Here is a 19,867-nt window from a genome sequence, read left to right as displayed (position 1 = left end):
GATGTCCTGATGTCCTGGCTGATCTCTGGGTACTGATGGTCCAGTGAACAGATGATTATTTTTAGTGCTGTAATGAAACTCAGGACAGGACATTCCCAGAGGTCTGGTGGCACCAATGTCCTGTAGCACCCAACTGGTCTCCAGGTCATGAGGTCACGGACGGGACCATTAAAGCAGCTTTTCCACTGGTGCTATTAAAGCCATGCTGTAAGCCTGAGCTGGACTAATAATTTACAACCTTCACTGGTTTACACTATTTTATATGATGATCTGATGAAGAAAACTATCAAACAAAATTTAGTTGTATGAGAATATGCAATGATAATAAAGAATCTACCTACAAGCCTACCGACCGACCGACCGACCGACCGAGGTTTCACTGTGCATAAAGGGAGGCCTGCCAGTAAGGAGTGGTGCTGCATGTTCAGACAGGAATGATATGATCTTCCTGATGTTGTACAGGGAGAATGGACATGGGAGCCTTGAGGGTAAGTTGGTCATCGATCATGATGCCCATATTTATCAGATTTATTTGTGACATCCAGTCTTCAGATATAACAGAATGTTTAAATGTACAACTAATAAGTGGCAGTAATTCATGTTTATGTTGGTTCCTGGTTCAGTTCAGTGTCGGCATGCAGCTTTAAAAAAAAAAAAAAAAATCACCAGCTAGCATCAGTTTTTCCATCACTAACAATTAGGAACATTCCGAGGAACTATTTTAGCTCATAGTTACTTCTTTGGCTGCTTTTTTGAACAACATTGGAACACACAACATATGCAAATTTTAGAAACCGTTTTGTGTATATCTGGAAAGATTAGGATCTTGTCTGACTTTCTGTCATCAAATTTGTGTGGAAACGACTCATAATATATATTATCTCTACAGTTGTATTTAGGAACATCTATAAAATTGTGGAATATTTTCACTTTCTGGGATTTTAGTTTTGTCTTTTCGTGGTCATATTGTGTCGCATTTTGGTTGTTGTTATGGAAGATCAGTGAGGTTGAGAGAAGATGAGGAGGCAGACACAGAGATGACTGAGGTTGAGAGTAAAGTTTACTGATATCAGGAGAAGTGAAACCAACAGAGCAGCAGTTCATGCAAGTCATGCCAGCATCAGTTCTGAGGATTCTCTCTGATCTTTGGGTGTATATTGTAGTTTGGAGGGGAGCAGATTTAGATTACAGATCATTATGGAGACAACTTGTCTGCTTAGTCGCATCAGAATAGACAGTATCTAACCTTAACCTCAATTTTATTTATATAGCGCCAATTACAGTCAAATTGTCTCACGACGCTTTACAGAACCCATATTTCTGAACCCCAGAGCAGCCAAAAGGTGACAGTGGCAGGAAAACACCCTTTTAACAGGGAAAAAACCTCGATCAGAACCCGGCTCTAATGTGGGGGAACCATCTGCTGCTGGCCGGGTGGGTTGAGAGGGACAGAAGAGGTAGAGAGGTAGAGATAGAGGGATAGAGATAGAGGTAGAGGGATGGAGGTAGAGGGGTAGAGATAGAGAGATAGAGGTAGAGGGATGGAGGTAGAGGGGAAGAGGCAGTGGTGGGGCAACGGTTCAGTCTCTGGACTACAGATCAGAAGGTCAGAGGTTCAAGCCCCGAGGTGGCCACTGTTGGGCCCTTGAGCAAGGCCCCTTGTATCGAAAAATTAGAGCAAATAGGACTGTGTGAAATAAATGACTTTGATCACGAACCCTAAATGAAAGAAAAGTTTTTCCATGATCTAACATATATTCTGAAAAAATGGACACCATTTCATAAATTTTTCCAGCGTATGTAAATGTATGAGCACAACTGTATGGACAGAGGAACTGTGGATGGATGGATGAACTTAACTCTTCCAGATTGATTTAATCATCTGTTCCAGCTTAAAGCTCAATTCTTGACCAAAGTTTTCTGACATTTGTTTTTTTTGTGAGCTCCAAATGTTTTTTTGAACATTAAAGGACTCATTTAGAGTAGAATTAATCTGTGCAACTTTGGTCCCTACAGCCAAAGATACTGAGGTACCAGTGAAGAGGAGAAGCAGCTTTGAATTCCTCCCTCCCAATAGTGAGTATAACTGAACATTCATTAATTGTTTAGGTGTAACTAACTCTCATAGAAAGACTGAAAAATAAAATGATTTCTAAGATGACATCATCTCAGTCATTTCAAATAATAAAGATTCTTTTTTTCCAGTGTCTGAGCTGAGGGTTGTTCTGTTGGGGAACAGCTGGTTTGAGAGGAGTTCTGTGGGGAACTTATTACTGGAAGGAACTGTGTTCAACACTGAGGAAGAACCAAACCACTGTCTGAGAGTCAGTGGACAGATAAAGGAGAAGAAAATAGTCCTCATCAACACTCCAGATCTGCTGAATCCAAACATCTCTGAAGACAAACTAAGAGGACATGTAGAACTCTGTGTGAGACTCTCTGGTCCTGGACCTCATGTGTTCCTGCTGGTTCTACAGCCTGAAGACTTCACTGAGGAACACAAACTGAGGATCTGCAGAGTCCTGGAACTATTCAGTGATCAATCATTTGATCGATCACTGGTTCTGATATCAGCATCCAGAGAGGAGAGTCCAGGTCTCCTAGAAAACTACCTGCAACATCCACTGTTAGGAGACATAATCAGAAGATGTAGACAGAAGTTGTTGTGGCAGAAGAACATGGAACATTCAGACTTGTTGAGCGCCATGGACAGAATTGTGGAGCAGAACGACAGAGATGATGAGAGCTGGGATGAATGTGAGGATGCAGAGTCTGAGTTCACCAGTAGCCATGGAAACCAGAAACCAGAGGATCCTGGCAGAGCTGGTGGTGGGTTCAGGAACATTTTTATAGTGTGATAAAAAAAATAAAAAAAACATCAGAGTTAAAGTTTGAACATAAAGTGGAGAATTCTAGGTGACATTTTTTTTTCATTTTACAGCATTGAAATCTATCTGGCATTCAGCAACAAGCTGGGGCTCCTGTGAGTAAACTGACAAATGATCACATGAAGTGAGACACAAAGAGGATGTTGATGTTCTGAAACTGAAGGTTTTGTTTTTTCACAGGGTTTAAGTCTGCCATATCAGGACCTGCATCATCACTGGAAAGTCAAACCAGCCAGGGTAAGTAAATGAAGAAAGTTCAGTCTTGTTACCAGAACTTTTCTTAGAATGAAGGTGAAAATACAGGCAGGTTCATGTGACAAATACAAGACAAACAGGTTATCAGACGGCAGCAATGTAGAGACATCAGGAACAAGAATGATGCAGGAATCTGATCAAAGACTGGAGAAAGACACCTGGCATCCTGAGAACTGAAAACGGAAAACATTTGAGGTGGTTGTGGGAGGAAAAACCAAGTAGTTAAAGAATAAAACACAGGCTTTATTTCACCTCTCATCTTTTTTTTGTTTTCCTTGAAGATCCCATTTGTGGCCCATTTTAGCAAATTAATCAGTCACACATCCACAGAATGTGTCTTTCAATTTTTCACCTCAAAATACCACAAAGACGGTTAATTTCACCCCGACTGAGTAACTTGTGGTTTTATTTCTGTTCTGAATTGACTGTTTCAGTGTCTGTAGCTTTAAATGCAGCTGAGCAGATGCTGGCCCCGCCCACTTCAGGAATAAGACTGTCTCTGTCTGTGACTGACGGCTCAAACAAAACAGTTGATGTGAATGAGTGTGTGAGAGCAGGACTTTGTCTTGTAACTTTCTCTCTTAGGATCATTTTATGTGGAAATATCTGTGAATTCTCAGCACAGCTGTTGTTTTTAACTCCTGCGTTTAGTGAGTTTGTCAAACGACGTTCTTGTCAAAGCTAAAGCTAACGTTACATACATTAGCCATGTATATGCTAACAGAACTGTTACTTTTTCTACATTTCCTAAATGTTTGCACTGTCTTTACTCCTCCAACGCTCCAAATTTCACCACTATGGGATTAGTAAAGGCTGATTTTATCATATCTTAGTTTCAAGTTTATCACAACCATAAAATGCATTAAAATCTATTTTCTTTGTATGAGACCTTTAAGTCTATACTACAGCTGTTCTCACAAATTTCAGCCTGTTTCATACAGTATGCATACAATTTGGAAATGCTGCTTCATCATGATACGTTGACCTTTGCAGTCTGTAGTGAGGAATGAGCTGTTATCTGTCTGTACTTTCAGCCACTTGTTTCAACTTGTTCACACCTGAGATGTAGCTGTGCAGAGGATTGTGGTTCAAAATGGCCAGAAAAACATGCTAGTTTCCAAACTGTAAAATGAGACTGGATGAAGGAGGACACCCTGATATTTTTGCTGTGCTCCATTTGATAAACTATTTATTAGGACATACAGGTGGATGTGGGAAGAAGGAAAGTCTGAAGACTCCAAAATGTGAGAGAAGATGTGTAAATTCAACCCTAACCCTCCTTCCTGTAGACAGTCTCATCTTGGTTGCTGATCAGATCCACCACCGTTGTGTCATCAGCAAACCTTGTAATGTGATTAGTGTTGAATCTAGCAGTGCTGTCGTGGACCAGCAGGTTGCAGGGAGCTCAAGATACAGCCAAGATCCTGGAATCACTGAGGTGGTTTTGAAGTGAGACTGGCCACCCTGAGTCTCGGCTGCCTCTGTGACAGGAAGCTGAAGATCCAGCTGCAGGTGTCCAACCCCAGTAGCTTCAGCTTTTCCACCAGCTGCTGTAGAATGATGGTATTAAATGCTGAGCTGAAGCTGATGAAGAGGAGCCTGGCGTAAGTGTTATTCTCCTCCAGGTGTGACAGAGTGAGATGTAGAACAGTGGAGATGACATCCTCTGTTGAGTGACTGGCTCTATATGTAAACTGTAGAGGGTCTGAGTTTGCTGGGAAGTGGCCCTTGATGTGTTGCAAGACAGACTGCTTGAAACGTTTCATGACTGTAGGTGTAAGGGCCACAGGGCAGAAATCATTCAGGCAGCCTGGGTTTGACTTATTTGGCACAGGGATGATGGTGGTACTCTTAAGGTCTGTGGGCACAGCTCTGTGGGTGAGTGAGATGTTAAAAATGTCCGTAAAGACTTCTTTTAACTGTTCAGCACACTCCCTGTCAATGTACTTACTGAGGCTGTCTGGCCACACCGCCTTGTGTGGGTTGATGCTGGCGAAGATTTTATTACTGGGGCTGCTGTCATCTGGAGTGTCTGCTTGCTGAGTGATGGTGAGGGCACCTGTGCCTTGTTGTTGTTTACCTCAAATTTATATAAAAAAGTCACTGAGTCAGTCTGGTAGTGTGGGGTCTGTGTAGCTTTCCTGCAGTGGGGAGGGTTTGTGGTCAGCAATTGTATTAAAATTCCGCCGTAACCTCCGTGATTATTTCAGGCATGGCAACAGCAAATTTTGATTTCAGCTGAAAATGTTCGGTATACAATCTTCAGGGGGGGTCCAGGGGGGCACAGCCCCCCTGAAGCCGAGAGGTTTTCAGTAAAATAGAGGTGATTTAGAATGAAAAACATGCATATAATTACAGAAGACTAGATTGTAATGAATAAGTTAATTTAATGAAAAGTTAACTCACTATTTCTTCAATGTTGTCTCACTGCATTTAGTCCTACAATTTTTACAGTTCTATAGGTCTTTTAACACTTTTATCTATTTCTAGCACCGATGACTCCTGATCTTTTGATAAAAACCTCATGATTCCACCGAAAACAATCCCAATAGCTCAAAATTCCAACACGAACATGCCGCCATGAATTGTAACAAAAGAATGCATCGAGCAGTTTGATTGGTCCAATCATTGGCAGCTAACCAATTTCAACCAATCGCAAGGCCTTTTACAATGCAGCAGGAGCTAGGCTGGTTCTCTTTGGTCTTGTCCACACGTAGCCGGGTATCTCACAAAACGAAGATATTTTTCTACAATTCGGCCTATCATCCACACGAAAATGCAGATTTACGTCATCAAAAACGATTCTTTTTAAAAACTCCGACCAAAGTGAAGATTTGCGAATTCTCCGTTTTATGCGTCTGCATGTGGACATCAGTAACCGGGGTTTTGCGTTTCGAAACATCACCGCCTGCGACAAAATATGTTCTTACGTCACATATGCGACCTGTGTTTACATTGGGTAACAGTATGGATGCTCTCACAAGGTTTTGGACGCTGTTTCTTGTACAGGCGCTTTTTACTTGCTTGTTTTTACAAGCCCAGATACTGCTCCACATTCAACAACACAGGCGAAGGACGACGTTAAGGACGGTTATTCTCCACCACCTTGCTAGGATTTGGGGAACTACTGCCACCTAAAGGTCCGGCATGCTTATGAATGTGCTGAAAAACGCACTTATGCGGTTAGGTGTGGATGAAGTTTTTTTCTAAAAACGAGGTGGTGTGTATGTAAGTTTTTTTCTAGACGGAGGGGGAAGGATATTCGGTTTTACAAAAACCCGGCTACGTGTGGACAAGGCCTTTGTTACGCTGTGGGAGAAAATGCCAAGCGCTTCTCAAAAACCAGGAGCAAGAGTAACAAAAACATACCTCACCCCCCTAAAATTTTCTCAACGGATTTGGACGATTCACAGAAATGATCAATTTGAAAATTAAAACGGCGGAAAATTGCCATGCCTGTTATTTATTGTTCACCTTCATTGAGCTTCTGTCCATACAGCCTCTTCACTTTGGGACAGATTTTTGAACATTTCCCTTTGTGTGTCCCTGAGCTGTCTTGCAGTGACAGGATTGTCTCCTTTGGCCACAGTCTGACTTCTCTGAGTGCTGGCTTGTTTTGTTTCACTGTAGCTCTGTACATAGGTGTAAGCATGACATCTAGATGATCAGAGTTGCCGATGTGGGGGAGGAGGGTTGCTCTGTAGGAGTTTCTGATGTTTGTGTACACATGATCTAATGTGTTTTTGCTCCTAGTTGCACATTTCACATGCTGATGGAATTTTTGTAACACAGACTTGAGACTTGCCTTGTTGAAATCTACAGCAACAACAGAGAAAGCGTCCAGCAGCAGGTAGAAACGGTCGGCTTTTGACAGTCATGCACTCCAAGTGCAGTGAGCAGGGTGTAGACATCACCATAGCATCTTCAAACCACAGGCTGTTGGTGAAAACAGCCATTCCTCCCTCTCTCAATTTACTAGATGGAGTTCTTCTGTCCGCTCTGTGGAGAATTAGTCCATTCAGCTGGACTGCGTTGATCAGAGTCTTCTGGTTTCGCCAGGTTTCGGTGAAAATCAGGACACAGCAGTCCCTCACTCTGCACTGGGAAGTTCTGCAGGATCTAATATGGTCCTTTTGCTGTCGAGGAAGTGCACATTAGCCAGCATGATTGTGGAAACCACTGGCTGGAGTGGGTTAGCAGTTAGTGCTCGCTTCCACGTCCTCTTCAACCACTTATGCAGTTCTGAGCCAGTGTTCATAGTAGTGAACACCAACTTGATCAGCACATTCAACTGGTGCTTGTTGGAGTAAAAGTCTTTGTAACGTATGTTCTGGAGAAACAGATGGTCGTCCACATATTTCCATTTAGTTCCACCCAATGACTCGTGCATAGATGCAGACAGACAAAGGCACTGCATTGTTTCTGGGAGACACCGCCACAGGTAAAGACTGTGTCGCCATCTTGTCAACCATTTATGCTGCACCTGCTGTATCTTTTCTATATTACTGTGCTACACCATCATGAGCCTCAGCCAGTCTTACACAGAAATAAGACTGAAAAATATCAACCTGCATTGGTGCTGTAATTTTTTGGAATGATCTTGTATAATCCTAAATTTCCACCCATGGCCACATGCCTCCATCTCCCAGCAAACATGGAGAGTCTAAGATCTAATTCTCCCACTCACATGTCATCAATATTAAGTGTTTTTCCTCTTTGTTCTGTTGCAGCATCGGAATTCAGGATTGTGCTGCTGGGAAAAAGTGAAGACAAGAAAACAAAACTTGGTAACTTCATTATCAGAGATCGAGTCTTTGATGTACAGAAATCAATCCAGCATTGTGTGGCCGTCTGTGGAAAGTGGAGAGGAAAATGTGTAACAGTTGTGAAGACACCAGATCTCTTCAGTTTTCCTGAGCAGACAATGAGAGGAGAGGTGAAAAGATGCATCAGTCTGATTCTCCCTGGTCCAAATGTTCTGCTGCTGTTAGTGAAACCATCTGAGTTTAAGGAAAAGGACAAAGAAAAACTGAAGTTCATCCTGAGTCTGTTTGGTGAAGACGCCTTTAAACACTCGATGGTCATCAGGACTCAGAACGAAGACAAACAGAATCAGTCGGTGGAAAAACTCCTCCAAGACTGCAGACAAAAGCAGCACAGCATCAATCTTGATAAAAAGGATCCTTCAGGTCATGACGTTGAAGAGTTAATGCAGAAAATGGAAGCTATAGTGAGTGACCTCAGGGGAGGATATCTGATATTAACTGAAGAAGCTGATCAGACAGTGATGAACCTGGTCCTGTGTGGTAGAAGAGGAGCTGGGAAGACTTCAGCAGTCAACGCTATTCTGGGACAAAGAAACTTTGGTCGACCTGAAGACTCATCAGAGTGTGTTAGAACCCAGGGAGAGGTGTGTGGACGTAGGGTTTCCCTGCTGGAGCTGCCTGCCTTGTATGGAAAACCTCAGGAGGCAGTGATGGAGGAATCATTCAGGTGTATCTCCCTCTGTGATCCTGAGGGCGTCCATGCCTTCATCCTGGTCCTACCTGTGGGTCCCCTCACTGATGAAGACAAGGGAGAGTTAGAGACCATCCAGAACACATTCAGCTCTAAAGTCAGAGACTTCATCCTGATTCTGTTCACTGTGGAGTCAGATCCTACAGCTCCAGAAGTTGTTGACTTTATACAGAGCAGAGACATCCAGGAGTTCTGTCAGAGCTGTGGAGGAAGATCTGTTGTTGTCAACATGAAGGACAAGCAGCAGATCCCAGAGCTGCTGGATCAAGTGGACAAGATGAGACTGTCAGATCAGAAACCTCACAGCTACACAACAGGAACGTTTGCTCATGGCCAAATGGAAAAGAACCTACAGCTAGAAGCAGTCATCACCAAACAACAGACTGAAATCAAGAAACTGAAAAAATCTGATGTGGTCAAAGGTAAGTATTTCACTGTTTTCATATTTTGCTTTAGCTGATTTTCCGAAACTCTGTTCTACACGAAGTTCATATTTTAAATAACTCTGTTTGGTTCCACAGTGGATAAGGAGCAGCAGAACTCAGAGAGTCTCAGGATTGTGCTGATTGGGAAGACTGGCAGTGGAAAGAGTTCTGCAGGAAACACCATTCTGGGAAGAAAACAGTTTGAAGCCAAACCAGGTCAACAAGGCGTCACCAAACGTTGTCAGAAGTCAGTGGGTGAAGTGGACGGACGTCCTGTTGTCGTGGTCGACACTCCTGAACTGTTTGACAGCACTTTGTCTAATGATGAAGTAAATGAAGAGATGGTGAAATGCATCAGTCTTCTGTCTCCAGGACCACATGTCTTCCTGCTGGTGTTACGTATCGGCAGATTCACACCAGAGGAGAAGGAGTCATTAAATATGATCAAGAAAAGCTTTGGGAAGAATTCTGAAAAGTTCACCATCATTCTCTTCACAAGAGGCGATTCATTAAAACATGCAAATCAGTCCATTGAAGATTACATTAAAACATGTGATAATTCCTTCAAGAAGCTGATCTCTGACTGTGGAGGAAGATACCACATGTTCAATAACTATGATGAACAAAACCAAACACAAGTCAGTGAGCTGATAACAAAGATCGACACCATGGTGAAGGAAAATGGAGGAAACTGCTTCACCAACAAGATGCTGTAAGAAGCTGAAGCAGCGATAAGGAAAGAAATGGAAAAAATCCTGAAGGAGAAGGAAGAAGAGATGAAGAAAAAGATGGAGGAGCTGGAAAGAAAATATGAGGAAGAAAAGGAAGAAATGAAAAGAAGGATAGAAGAAGAGAGAGCTGGAATTGAACAGGAGAGAAAACTGAGAGCAAAACTACTGAATGAAATGGAGGAAAACATCAACAAGGAGCGTGAGCTGAGAAAGAAAGAACAAGAAATCAGAGAAGAAGAGAAAATAAAAAAGGAAGCAGAGGAAGAAAAATACAGACAGAATCTAAAAATGGAACTTGAATTTTTGGACAAACAAATTCAATCAGACAAAGAAGAAAAGGAAAATGTTGACAGAAAACTGGAAGAGACCAGAGATGAGATGAGAAAGAAACAAGAAGCCTGGGAGGAAGAACGAAGAGAGTGGTGGAAGAAACGAAAACAAGAAGATGAAGAGAGACAACAACAGGAGAAAAGAAGAATAGAAGAACTTCAGGAGAAGTTCAAGCAGAAACAAGATGAATATGAAAAGAAAAGGCAAGAGGAAGACCAAATCAGGAGAGAAGAGGAGGAGAGGAAACATAAAGAATTACAGGAAAACCACAGGAAAAACCTTGTGGAAGTGGAGAAGAGCTATGAAGACAAAGCTAGAAAGCAAGCTGAAGAGTTTAATGAGTTCACAGAGAAACACAAAGAGGAATTAGCAGCTCAGAGGAAGGAGTATGTGAAAAAAATGACTGACTTGATGAAGCATGTGGTCAAAAAGAGTCAAAACCTGAAAAAAATCCAGAATTTACTGAAGAAACAAGAACAAGAAATGAAAGTGAGCAGCGAGAGGGAAAAGGAAAATCTGCAGCAGAGACAGGAAGAAGAATTTATTAACTTAATGGAAGAGATTTTGAAAGAAGAGATTGAAGACACAGGATGGTGCAGCATTTTATGAGGTGATTCATAATTCTGGTGTCACTTAGAGACAGTCAATGAAAAGACTGAACCAGATTCTGCTGTTTTTTGGCCACATTCAGTCTCCAGAAACATGCAGCTGGAGTCAAACACAATTATTCAATTTATAAAACACAAATCTGACATTAGACTTTAGCCAGTTGCACAACAAAATCACGTAAAGAGAAATATTGGAACATTTACTGGAAAGTAAAGTCCAAAAAAAGTCTCAACAAGTCATTCTATGAGACGATTTTAGAAAAGAAAACAATATATATGAGGGCAGAGGGATGTGTTTTGTGTTGTGCTTTGAAGTTTGGTGAAGTTTTAAATGTGTGAAATCACTTTGAGATTTTATTTTATAGTTTCCTTCTGTGCTCTCATTGGTAAACTGAGACTAGGGTCAGTGTGTTCTGCTTTAAACAGAGACTATACTGGGTTCTCTGGTGAACTGATCCAGACGTGATTGTTTTAGTAATCAATGTGTGCATGTTGTGATGTAAAACAAGCTGCCAATACAGAATACAGTGCATGAACCAAACCTCCATCGAAGCTGCAACAAGTTTCTAACCAGCAGCAACAACAAAAGTAGTTCTAAGTTGATTCATATTTACATTTCTCAGCCGAGAGTCAGTCCACCTTCAGTTCAGCAGTGTTTTAGATTCTCTTACAAAGAAAACGAGCTGCGCGATGGAGAAGATGAAACAATTAGAACATCTGAGAACCTCAGTGAACCTGGACTCTCAGGTTTCCAGACAGAAAGGAAAGTGAATCCGGTTTGGAAAACAGAGCTGACAAAGATGTGTACAGAGGCAGGCTGTTCACTGACATAGTTTTACATTTTATTTGATGTAAATGCAACGATGATTAGATGATATTCAGGGAAAATGGAATAGTTTAGCATTCAGGATCTTCTCTGTATTTTCTGTAAGGTTTATTGAAAACTGCAGGTTATGGTGGAGCTATTTTTATTGTGTGTCTGACTTGCTTATCTTGGAAAGGTTTGGAATTGTAAAAAGAGGAGGAACAATGGGCTGCTCTGTCAGAAATAACTGCCCTATTTTTTGTTTCCTTTAATCTCCATAAATGTATGTTTAATCTTTAACAAAGTAAATTCTAAATAAACGATGAAACAGGAAGCAGCAAGACTTCAGTCAGAAGAGATGATCTATGTTTGCTGTTGAAATAAGAAAGAAAATATCAAATAAAATGTTTAGAAGTCGTTCATCCAGAATAAATGTCAGGATGTATTCAACAGTAAACATGAATTTCATGTGAGTTTCACATCACACATTATAAACTATATGCTTTAAAGACTTGTTTTCAATATTTGTCACATGTAAATCATAATGATGCGTTTTAACTGCATGAACTTTTGACATAAATTTTGATGGATTTATGACTGAGAGTAATCTTTGATTTCTGTATTGTGATTTTAAAAGATGAATGTTTCTCTGCAGTTCAGTGTGATTGTTGTTAAAAGCTGAAGTCAAACAGATGAACTGATCAAACACTGAAACACCTTCATTCTCTGAGTTTATTTCTGTGATACACTGATCTGATGTACTATGTAGGATTGATGTTACTGTGATAATATCCCATATATATAGTATGTATATATATACACATATATACATACTTATGGCATGCCGTTTAGGAATTTTTATATATATATATATATATATATATATATATATATATATATATATATATATATATATATATATATATATATATATATATATATATATATATATATATATATAAAAATAAAAATCCTAATATATGGAATGAAAGTCTGAATATATTGAATGAAAGTTTGAACATTATACATATATTCCGACTTTCATTCAATATATTCAGAGTTTCATGCCATATATTCAGAATTCTAGATTATATATATATATATATATATATATATATATATATATATATATATATATATATATATATATATATATAAATATATATATATAAAAATAAAAATCCTAATATATGGAATGAAAGTCTGAATATATTGAATGAAAGTTTGAACATTATACATATATTCCGACTTTCATTCAATATATTCAGAGTTTCATGCCATATATTCAGAATTCTAGATTATATATATATATATATATATATATATATATATATATATATATATATATATATATATATATATATATAAAAATAATTTCCTAAACGGCATGCCATATATATATGTGTGTGTGTGTGTGTGTGTGAGAGTTTAATGCCAAACATGTAATAAATAACTGCAAGAATGCAGATTTTTTTCATGAACAACTCAGCAGTCTGACCTGCTTCCTGTTTGTTTTCTTGTCTTGGAATTTACATGTGAGTCTTTTCAGTGACTAATTCTCTCCACAAGTCAACGTGACTTTAACACGTGATAGATAAAATAAACCCACAAACGAAAGCGATCAGCAACAGAAAGCAGAACGTCCTCTCTTCTCTGCAGCTCCATGTGTCATCATGACGCAGAACAAAATGTGATTCATGTAAATCATCCACTGCAGCGACGTTGTTGACCTTTAATCGTTCTGAAGTCGGGAAGTTGTGTTTGTTTGTTTTTTTGTTTTTTTTTCTGGGCTTGCCAGGGGGCGGATCTCCACAGCTGGAGGCAGCAGAGCGACGCTTCAGTCTCTTCATACGGCAACACCGCGATGTCTTGGATCAAACTCCTGCTTTTTGCCACCTGTGCAGGTAAATGTTTCCTTTTCCTATTTATTAACTCATTGAAGTTGCAGCCAGAGAACTGTGTGGAGCGGAGAGAAAGAAACTGCTGCGGACAAACCGGCTTCTGAGCTGCGGTGCTTTGTAAAGATAAAGCGGTTTGTAGCCGCATGTTTAGAAAGTGATGAGGAATATTGGACACTCCACATGTTCCTCCAACTGGCCTAGTCTGAGGGAGCCTTTCTTAGTTAATGTTCTGTTTTATCGGCCTTATTGCATCCTGGTAGAGTGTTTTGCTTCATGCTCTGATTTTCTACTAGTAAGGCACAGAAAGTTTATCTGTATGGACCAGTTCGGTGTTTCACTATTATGGCAAAGAAAAACATTCAGAAACATGATTTAAAGGTAGACACACTACTTTAACCTTAAACCTTTAAATAACTCTTCAGCCTTTATGAAGTTCCTCTGCTGACATAAAGGTACATCTACACTACTGTTCAGAGGTTTGGAGTCACTGAGAAATGAGAAAGAAAAGCAGTTTGTTCAATGAAGATAACATTAAATGAATGATAAATCCAGTGTAGACATTGTTAATGTGGTAAATGACTATTGTAGCTGGAAACAGCTGATTTTTAATGGAATATCTCCATAGGGGTACAGAGGAACATTTCCAGCAACCATCACTCCTGTGTTCTAATGCTACATTGTGTTAGCTAATGGTGTTGAAAGGCTAATTGATGACTAGAAAACCCTTGTGCAGTTATGTTAGCACATGAATAAAAGTAGGAGTTTTCATGGAGAACATTAAACTGTCTGTCTGGGAAACCCCAAATTTTTCAACGTTAACTCCTTTAGATCAACTTTTACTAATACAAAGCAACTTTAAAAATAAAAAGTCCGTCTGAACGTTAAACACTCTGCAGCTACATGTGCTGTTGATCATGTTCAAAAGTCCTAAAAGTCCTAACCCTAACCCTAACCCTAACCCTTCTTTAAAGATCTTCAGACATCACCAGAAGGCAGCATTCAGAGGCAGCAGAGTTTATTGTCAACAAAATCCCCCAGAGAAGTTCTGAGCAGCAGCTAGAATCACCAGGTGTTTTTTGTAATTTTTGTCACTTTTTCTTTATCTAAGCATCCTTTTCTGTCTTTGTCATTTTTTTGTACTAGATTTGGCATCCTTTTGTGTCGTTTCTGTGTCTTTTTGTGTTACTTAAGCATGTTAATGTGTCATTTTTGTGTCTTTTTCTGTCATTTTGAAGCACCATCAGTTCATTTGTATCAATGTATTTTGCCATGGTTCATTTGAAAGCACATTTACACAAATATAATCAAAGAAAATAATGTTAAGTTAAATAAATCACTCATCCAATCCATCCTCACCTAGAACATCTCAACCTGGTTCAACTTAGACTGCACTGTGTTTTTATGTGCTTTACTTGTTTTTATTTATTTTACTGTGTTTTTAATGTGTGTGGTTTTTAAACTTTGTCTTCCAGCTGTGACAAAAGATGAATTTCTGTTTTTACTTGGAGCAAAGTATTGTATTGTATTGTATTGTATTGTATTGTATTGTATTCTATTCTAAATACATGAATGATTCAATGTATCAGTGTGAATCAGTCCCCAAACTGCACCTGCTCTTTAGCTGAAACACTTCTTCTGGTAAATAAAGAGACAAACAAACAGGATTTTATTTTCCTATGTTGGTTAAATGTGTTTCTGTTTTTAATTTGTAGCATGAAGAAGCAGAAACGGTTCAGTGTTCAGGAGGCACTGCAGGTCTTCATGGATGTTGAAGCAGCTCAGATGAAGACCTTGATTACATTCCCAGCAACACAAAACACAGCAGTGTCAAATATGAGGCCCGCGGGCCAAAAGTGGTCCTCCAGAGGGTCCGATCCGGTCCTCAAAGTGTAAAAATTCCAGAGAAGACATTAACTGCAGATTGTAAATTAGTAAAACTATAAATTTAAAATCATTTCTAGACCATGACAAGTTGTTTGGATCATAAAGTAAAATACTAGATTGTTCATTGTTCTTTTGTCATTTTGTCTCATTTTTGTAATATTTTGTCTTGTTGTTTTTTGTTTTCCTTTTTTCATTGTTTTGTGTAACATTTTTGTCATTTTGTGATATTTTTGTCTCGCTTACATTGTTTATTTTTTTGTCATTTTTTTGTTGCTTTTGTCATTTTTTTTGTCTCATTTGTGTTTTGTGTCCAATTTTTTGTGGCTTCGTAACTTTTTTGTTGAATTTTTGTTTTGCTTTGTGTTGTCTCATTTTTTTGTCATTTGTGTCTCGTTTTTGTAGTATTTTATATTGGTTTTTTGTCTGACTCTTGTTGTTTTTCACATGTTTTTGTCATTTTGTGTTTTGCTTTTTGTCTCCATTAGGGTTTTAGTCTTCATTTTGTCATTTTGTGTTCTGCTTTTTTCATTGTTTTGTGTAGCATTTTTGTCATTCTGTGATTTTTTTAATCACTTGCATTGTTGAACTATTTTTTGTCAAGTTTTTGTTTCATTTCGTTTCTCATTTTTTGTCGTTTTGTGTCTCATTTTTGTAATATTTTGTCCTGTTTTTGTTGTTTTTGTGTCTGACTTTTGTTGTTTGTCTCATGTTTGGTCATTTTAGGTTTTGCTTTTTGTCTCAGGGTATTTGTCTTTGCTTTGTGTTCTGCTTTTTTCATTGTTTTGTGTAGTGTTGTTGTCATTCTGTTTTTTTTGTCTCGCTTGCATTGCGTATCTATTTTTTGACATTTTTGTTGCTTTTGTCATTTTTTTGTCTCGTTTGTGTTTTTTGTCTATTTTTTTGTTGCTTTGTAACTTTTTGTCAAATTTTTTTGTCAAATATTTGTTTTGTTTTGTGTCGTTTGTCTCATTTTTTGCTGTTTTGTGTCTCATTTTTGTCATTTTGTCTCATTTTTGTAATATTTTGTTGTTTTTGTTGTTTTGTCTTTTTTTGTCTGACTTTTGTCGTTTGTCTCACGTTTTTGTCATTTTGTTTCTTGTTTTTTTTTGTCTTATTTTTGTCATTTTGTGTTCTGGTTTTTTCATTGTTTTGTGTAGCATTTTTGCCATTTTGTGTTTTTTTGCCTCGCTTGCATTGCTTATCTGTTTTTTTTGTCCATTTTTTTGTCGCTTTGTAACTTTTTTGTCAGATTTTTGTTTTGTTTTGTGTCATTTGTCTCATTTTTGTTGTTTTGTGTCTCGTTTTTGTCATTTTGTGTCTCATTTTAGTAATATGTTGTCTTGTTTTTGTTGTTTTTTTTTATCTTTTTTTGCCTGACTTTTGTCATTTTGATCATGCTATAGTAAACCACTAGATCATTCAGTTCCAGGTGACTAAATGTTGTGTTCCTTTGTAGATCCTCTGTGATCTGGAAGTTGTAATGTGACTCGCTGTCAGACCAAGAGGGCTACCAGAGCAGCTCTGGTGGCAGCCTGAGTGGCTCTGAGTCCCCCACGCTGGACACCACCTGCCGCCTTCCCATCTCTGATGACTAGACTGCACGCATCCACCAGTGACACAAAGAGAACATGGCACTCCCCTCTACCTCTGCCCCTTCTACAGCTTCCCTGTCCTCCTCTACACAAGATACTGTTAGTTCCTCAATAGAATTCTAAGGATGTAATCAATTAAGGGAACCCGACTCAAATTATCATTTCATCCCGGCTAATCTGCACAGCAAGTTTTAAAAAGTACCCTGTCATGTGTCATAGTGCCAAAAAGGAGAGGAAATTGAACAATGAAAATCATGAGAACAAGAATTGACTGTTTTCCCAGGTGCCACTTGTTTTTTTTTTCTTTCTTCTTCATTTGTTCGTGAATGTGTAGCAGCACAAGTGGCCTTGGAAAGGGGAGTGCATTGCACTAGCCCCTCCCCCCCGATGATACCACTTCCCCTGAGCTAGCTAGAGGGTGCTCACTAATGTAACTGTAGCTTACCACAGACGTTTTACAGACTGAGTTAAGACAAAAAGGAAAAAAAAATAAAAAATAAGACCCTGAAAATATATGAATAGTTTTTTTTAAAAAAAATAATAATAAGAAAAAAGTGCCTGGGGCGGTTTCTGCATGTGTTTAGGGTGAATGGACTATTGTTTGTTTATGATTCTTTCTCATTTGCCCCCCCTCACCCCCTTTTATCGTCATGGTTCTCCTCAAACCCCGGTTTATGTAATTGTGATCTGGGTGAGTCTGCAGGAAGGACTTTGAACTGGAAGTTGGTTATGTCCTCCTCCTCCTCCTCCTCCTGTTTTCTCCTCCTGTTGCTGGTCACTGGCTCTTTTTTGTTGTTGTTTGGGAAGGAAGTCTCGATATCAAGCTGATCATTAAACCTGTAAGACTTTGTCCTGCCCCCTGCCTCCATTCGACACACACCTCCCTCTTCATCCTCACCGATCTGGGAATTCTAGCATTCCCATGGTGCAGTTGTACATCCTACAACTTGACAAGATCGGATCTCCAAGCTATTTTACTTTACTTTCTCCCCCCCTCCAACTTTAGAACCTGCTCCAAGGAGCATTCTGTACTCATTACATCTCTCTTTTTGCTTTCTTTATTTGATAATTATTTTTTATTAATGTTATTATTATAGTTATTATTATTTGAAAAACTTTACAGACAGAAGGTTTGCGTGTCACTGCTTATTTAACTTATCAGAACATATTTATTGGTGATCATATGCATTTTTTGTTAATTTTGTTTTTGTATTTATCTGGATAATGAACAATAGGATATGTTTTCTTTTATGTTAAATTATGATCTTCCATATTAATCTAAAGATTGTGAAGACGTTTTTGTCAGTTTTCCTTTTCTCACAGTTTAATATATTGTACTTCGATGACTTTTGTTCTGCAACTACACTTTGTCAAAATGAAACTTAATTTCCCAGCCAGCAGGCAGATGGGTTCCCCCACATAAAGAGCCGGGTTCTGCTCCAGGTTTTTTTCCCTGTTAAAGGGTGTTTTACTGCCACTGTCTCCTTTTGGCTGCTCTGGGGGTTCAGGCATATGGGTTCTGTAAAGTGTCTTGAGACGAATTGAAATGATAAACTTGTTGACATTTTCACTTATTTTTCTTAAGAAATTTCAGGTTGTTCATAATGTTTTGTAAAAAGATAGTTCATTAAATGTGAATTTTTCTGTACTAAAACAATAGGAAACATTAGGAGTTGTTATTTACAGGTTTTTAAGCTGTGCTTTTACTGGTCCGGCCCTTTGAGATCAAACTGGGCTGAATGTGGATGTGAACTAAAAGGAGTTTGACACTCCTGGTTTAACACCAAATCTCCTCCACCCAAGAGAGTTCATGTTGGAGTTCCACATCATGTTTGCGCTGACAACGTTGGACACTTGTCTGTGAAATATGAAATGTGATTTGCTTCTTTGCGTCACTGAGGAAAGAATTTCTTCCAGTTCACTGAAGTGTAAGTATTTCCATGTTATGCTACCTTATACTTGTATTTTGTAGGCAAACATTAAACTTTACATTATTCTAAGGCTTTAAATACCAGCTATTTTACAGATTTAAACTTTGATATTATATTCTAATAAATTAAACCACCCAGCAGTGTATAAAGTTGATGAAATGAGCTCCAGCTGCATCATTAACGTGATTTTACACATTAATGAACCAATTTATGATCCAGAAATGGGTCATTCTGGGTAAAGAGAAGTTTTAATTGTGGAGTTTTAACACTTTTCCTTAAATAAATGCTTTTTCTTAACCAACTGGTTCACATATTTCTGGAAACATCTTCAGTTTCTTCAAACTGAACTCGTTTTCTCTTCTTCTACTGAAACTGACTGCCTGTGAAGGGGTCCTGTTCGCACATGCGCAGTGCGTCCGAGGGCCCGAATAGTGCCAAATGAACGGAGATGCGGAGGAAGGGGCGGAGACTGCCGCAGCTTAAATGAATGTTAACCAGCAGCATCCAAGAGACCTGCAGCTGCAACCTGAGAACAGGTGAGCAGTTAGCTGTTATTTATGACGTAGGAGTTTATTTTAAAACTCCACAATTAAAACTTCTCTTTACCCAGAATCACCCATTTCTGGATCATAAATTGGTACATTAATGTGTAAAATCACTTTAACGTTGCAGCTGGAGCTCATTTCATCAACTTTATACACTGCTGGGTGGTTTAATTTATTAGAATATCAAAGTTTAAATATGTAAAATAACTGCCATTTAAAACCTCTAAATAATTTACAGTCCAGTTTTCGCCTACGGAATACAAGTATAAAGTAACGTAACATGGAGATACTTACACTTAAGTACAAATACACACTATTGTATTTATCTATAATGTCTGACCAAATGTACATGTTAGGTGGTAGTTTTACACTGTTTAGCAACACTTGCAGAGTTTCTAAAATATCATAAAACGCATCAAAAATAGAGTTTTGTTTAAAAAGTCAATAAAAAATAT

The 19,867-nt window shown here is 38.7% G+C and overlaps 1 protein-coding gene and 1 long non-coding RNA gene across 2 annotated transcripts; both read left to right on the top strand.

Annotated features, from left to right (window-relative positions):
- The first annotated feature begins 2,212 nt into the window (after positions 1-2,212).
- Positions 2,213-12,319, top strand: LOC111571183 (GTPase IMAP family member 8-like). The gene is given in 5 exon segments (XM_055011153.1): positions 2,213-2,829; positions 2,942-2,983; positions 3,069-3,125; positions 7,874-9,082; positions 9,182-12,319. Coding segments are annotated over 5 exon segments (3,033 nt in total). The 5' UTR covers positions 2,213-2,678; the 3' UTR covers positions 10,756-12,319.
- Positions 12,320-13,182: 863 nt separating this feature from the next.
- LOC111571180 (uncharacterized) lies at positions 13,183-19,168 on the top strand. The gene is made up of 3 exons (XR_002746347.3): positions 13,183-13,463; positions 14,432-14,529; positions 16,801-19,168. It is a non-coding gene; the product is annotated as an uncharacterized LOC111571180 (long non-coding RNA).
- Positions 19,169-19,867: the final 699 nt, after the last annotated feature.

Source organism: Amphiprion ocellaris, chromosome 6 (assembly GCF_022539595.1).
Source record: "Amphiprion ocellaris isolate individual 3 ecotype Okinawa chromosome 6, ASM2253959v1, whole genome shotgun sequence".
Classification (NCBI taxonomy): Eukaryota; Metazoa; Chordata; class Actinopteri; family Pomacentridae; genus Amphiprion; species Amphiprion ocellaris.
This window is presented reverse-complemented; position numbering and strand designations above follow the sequence as displayed.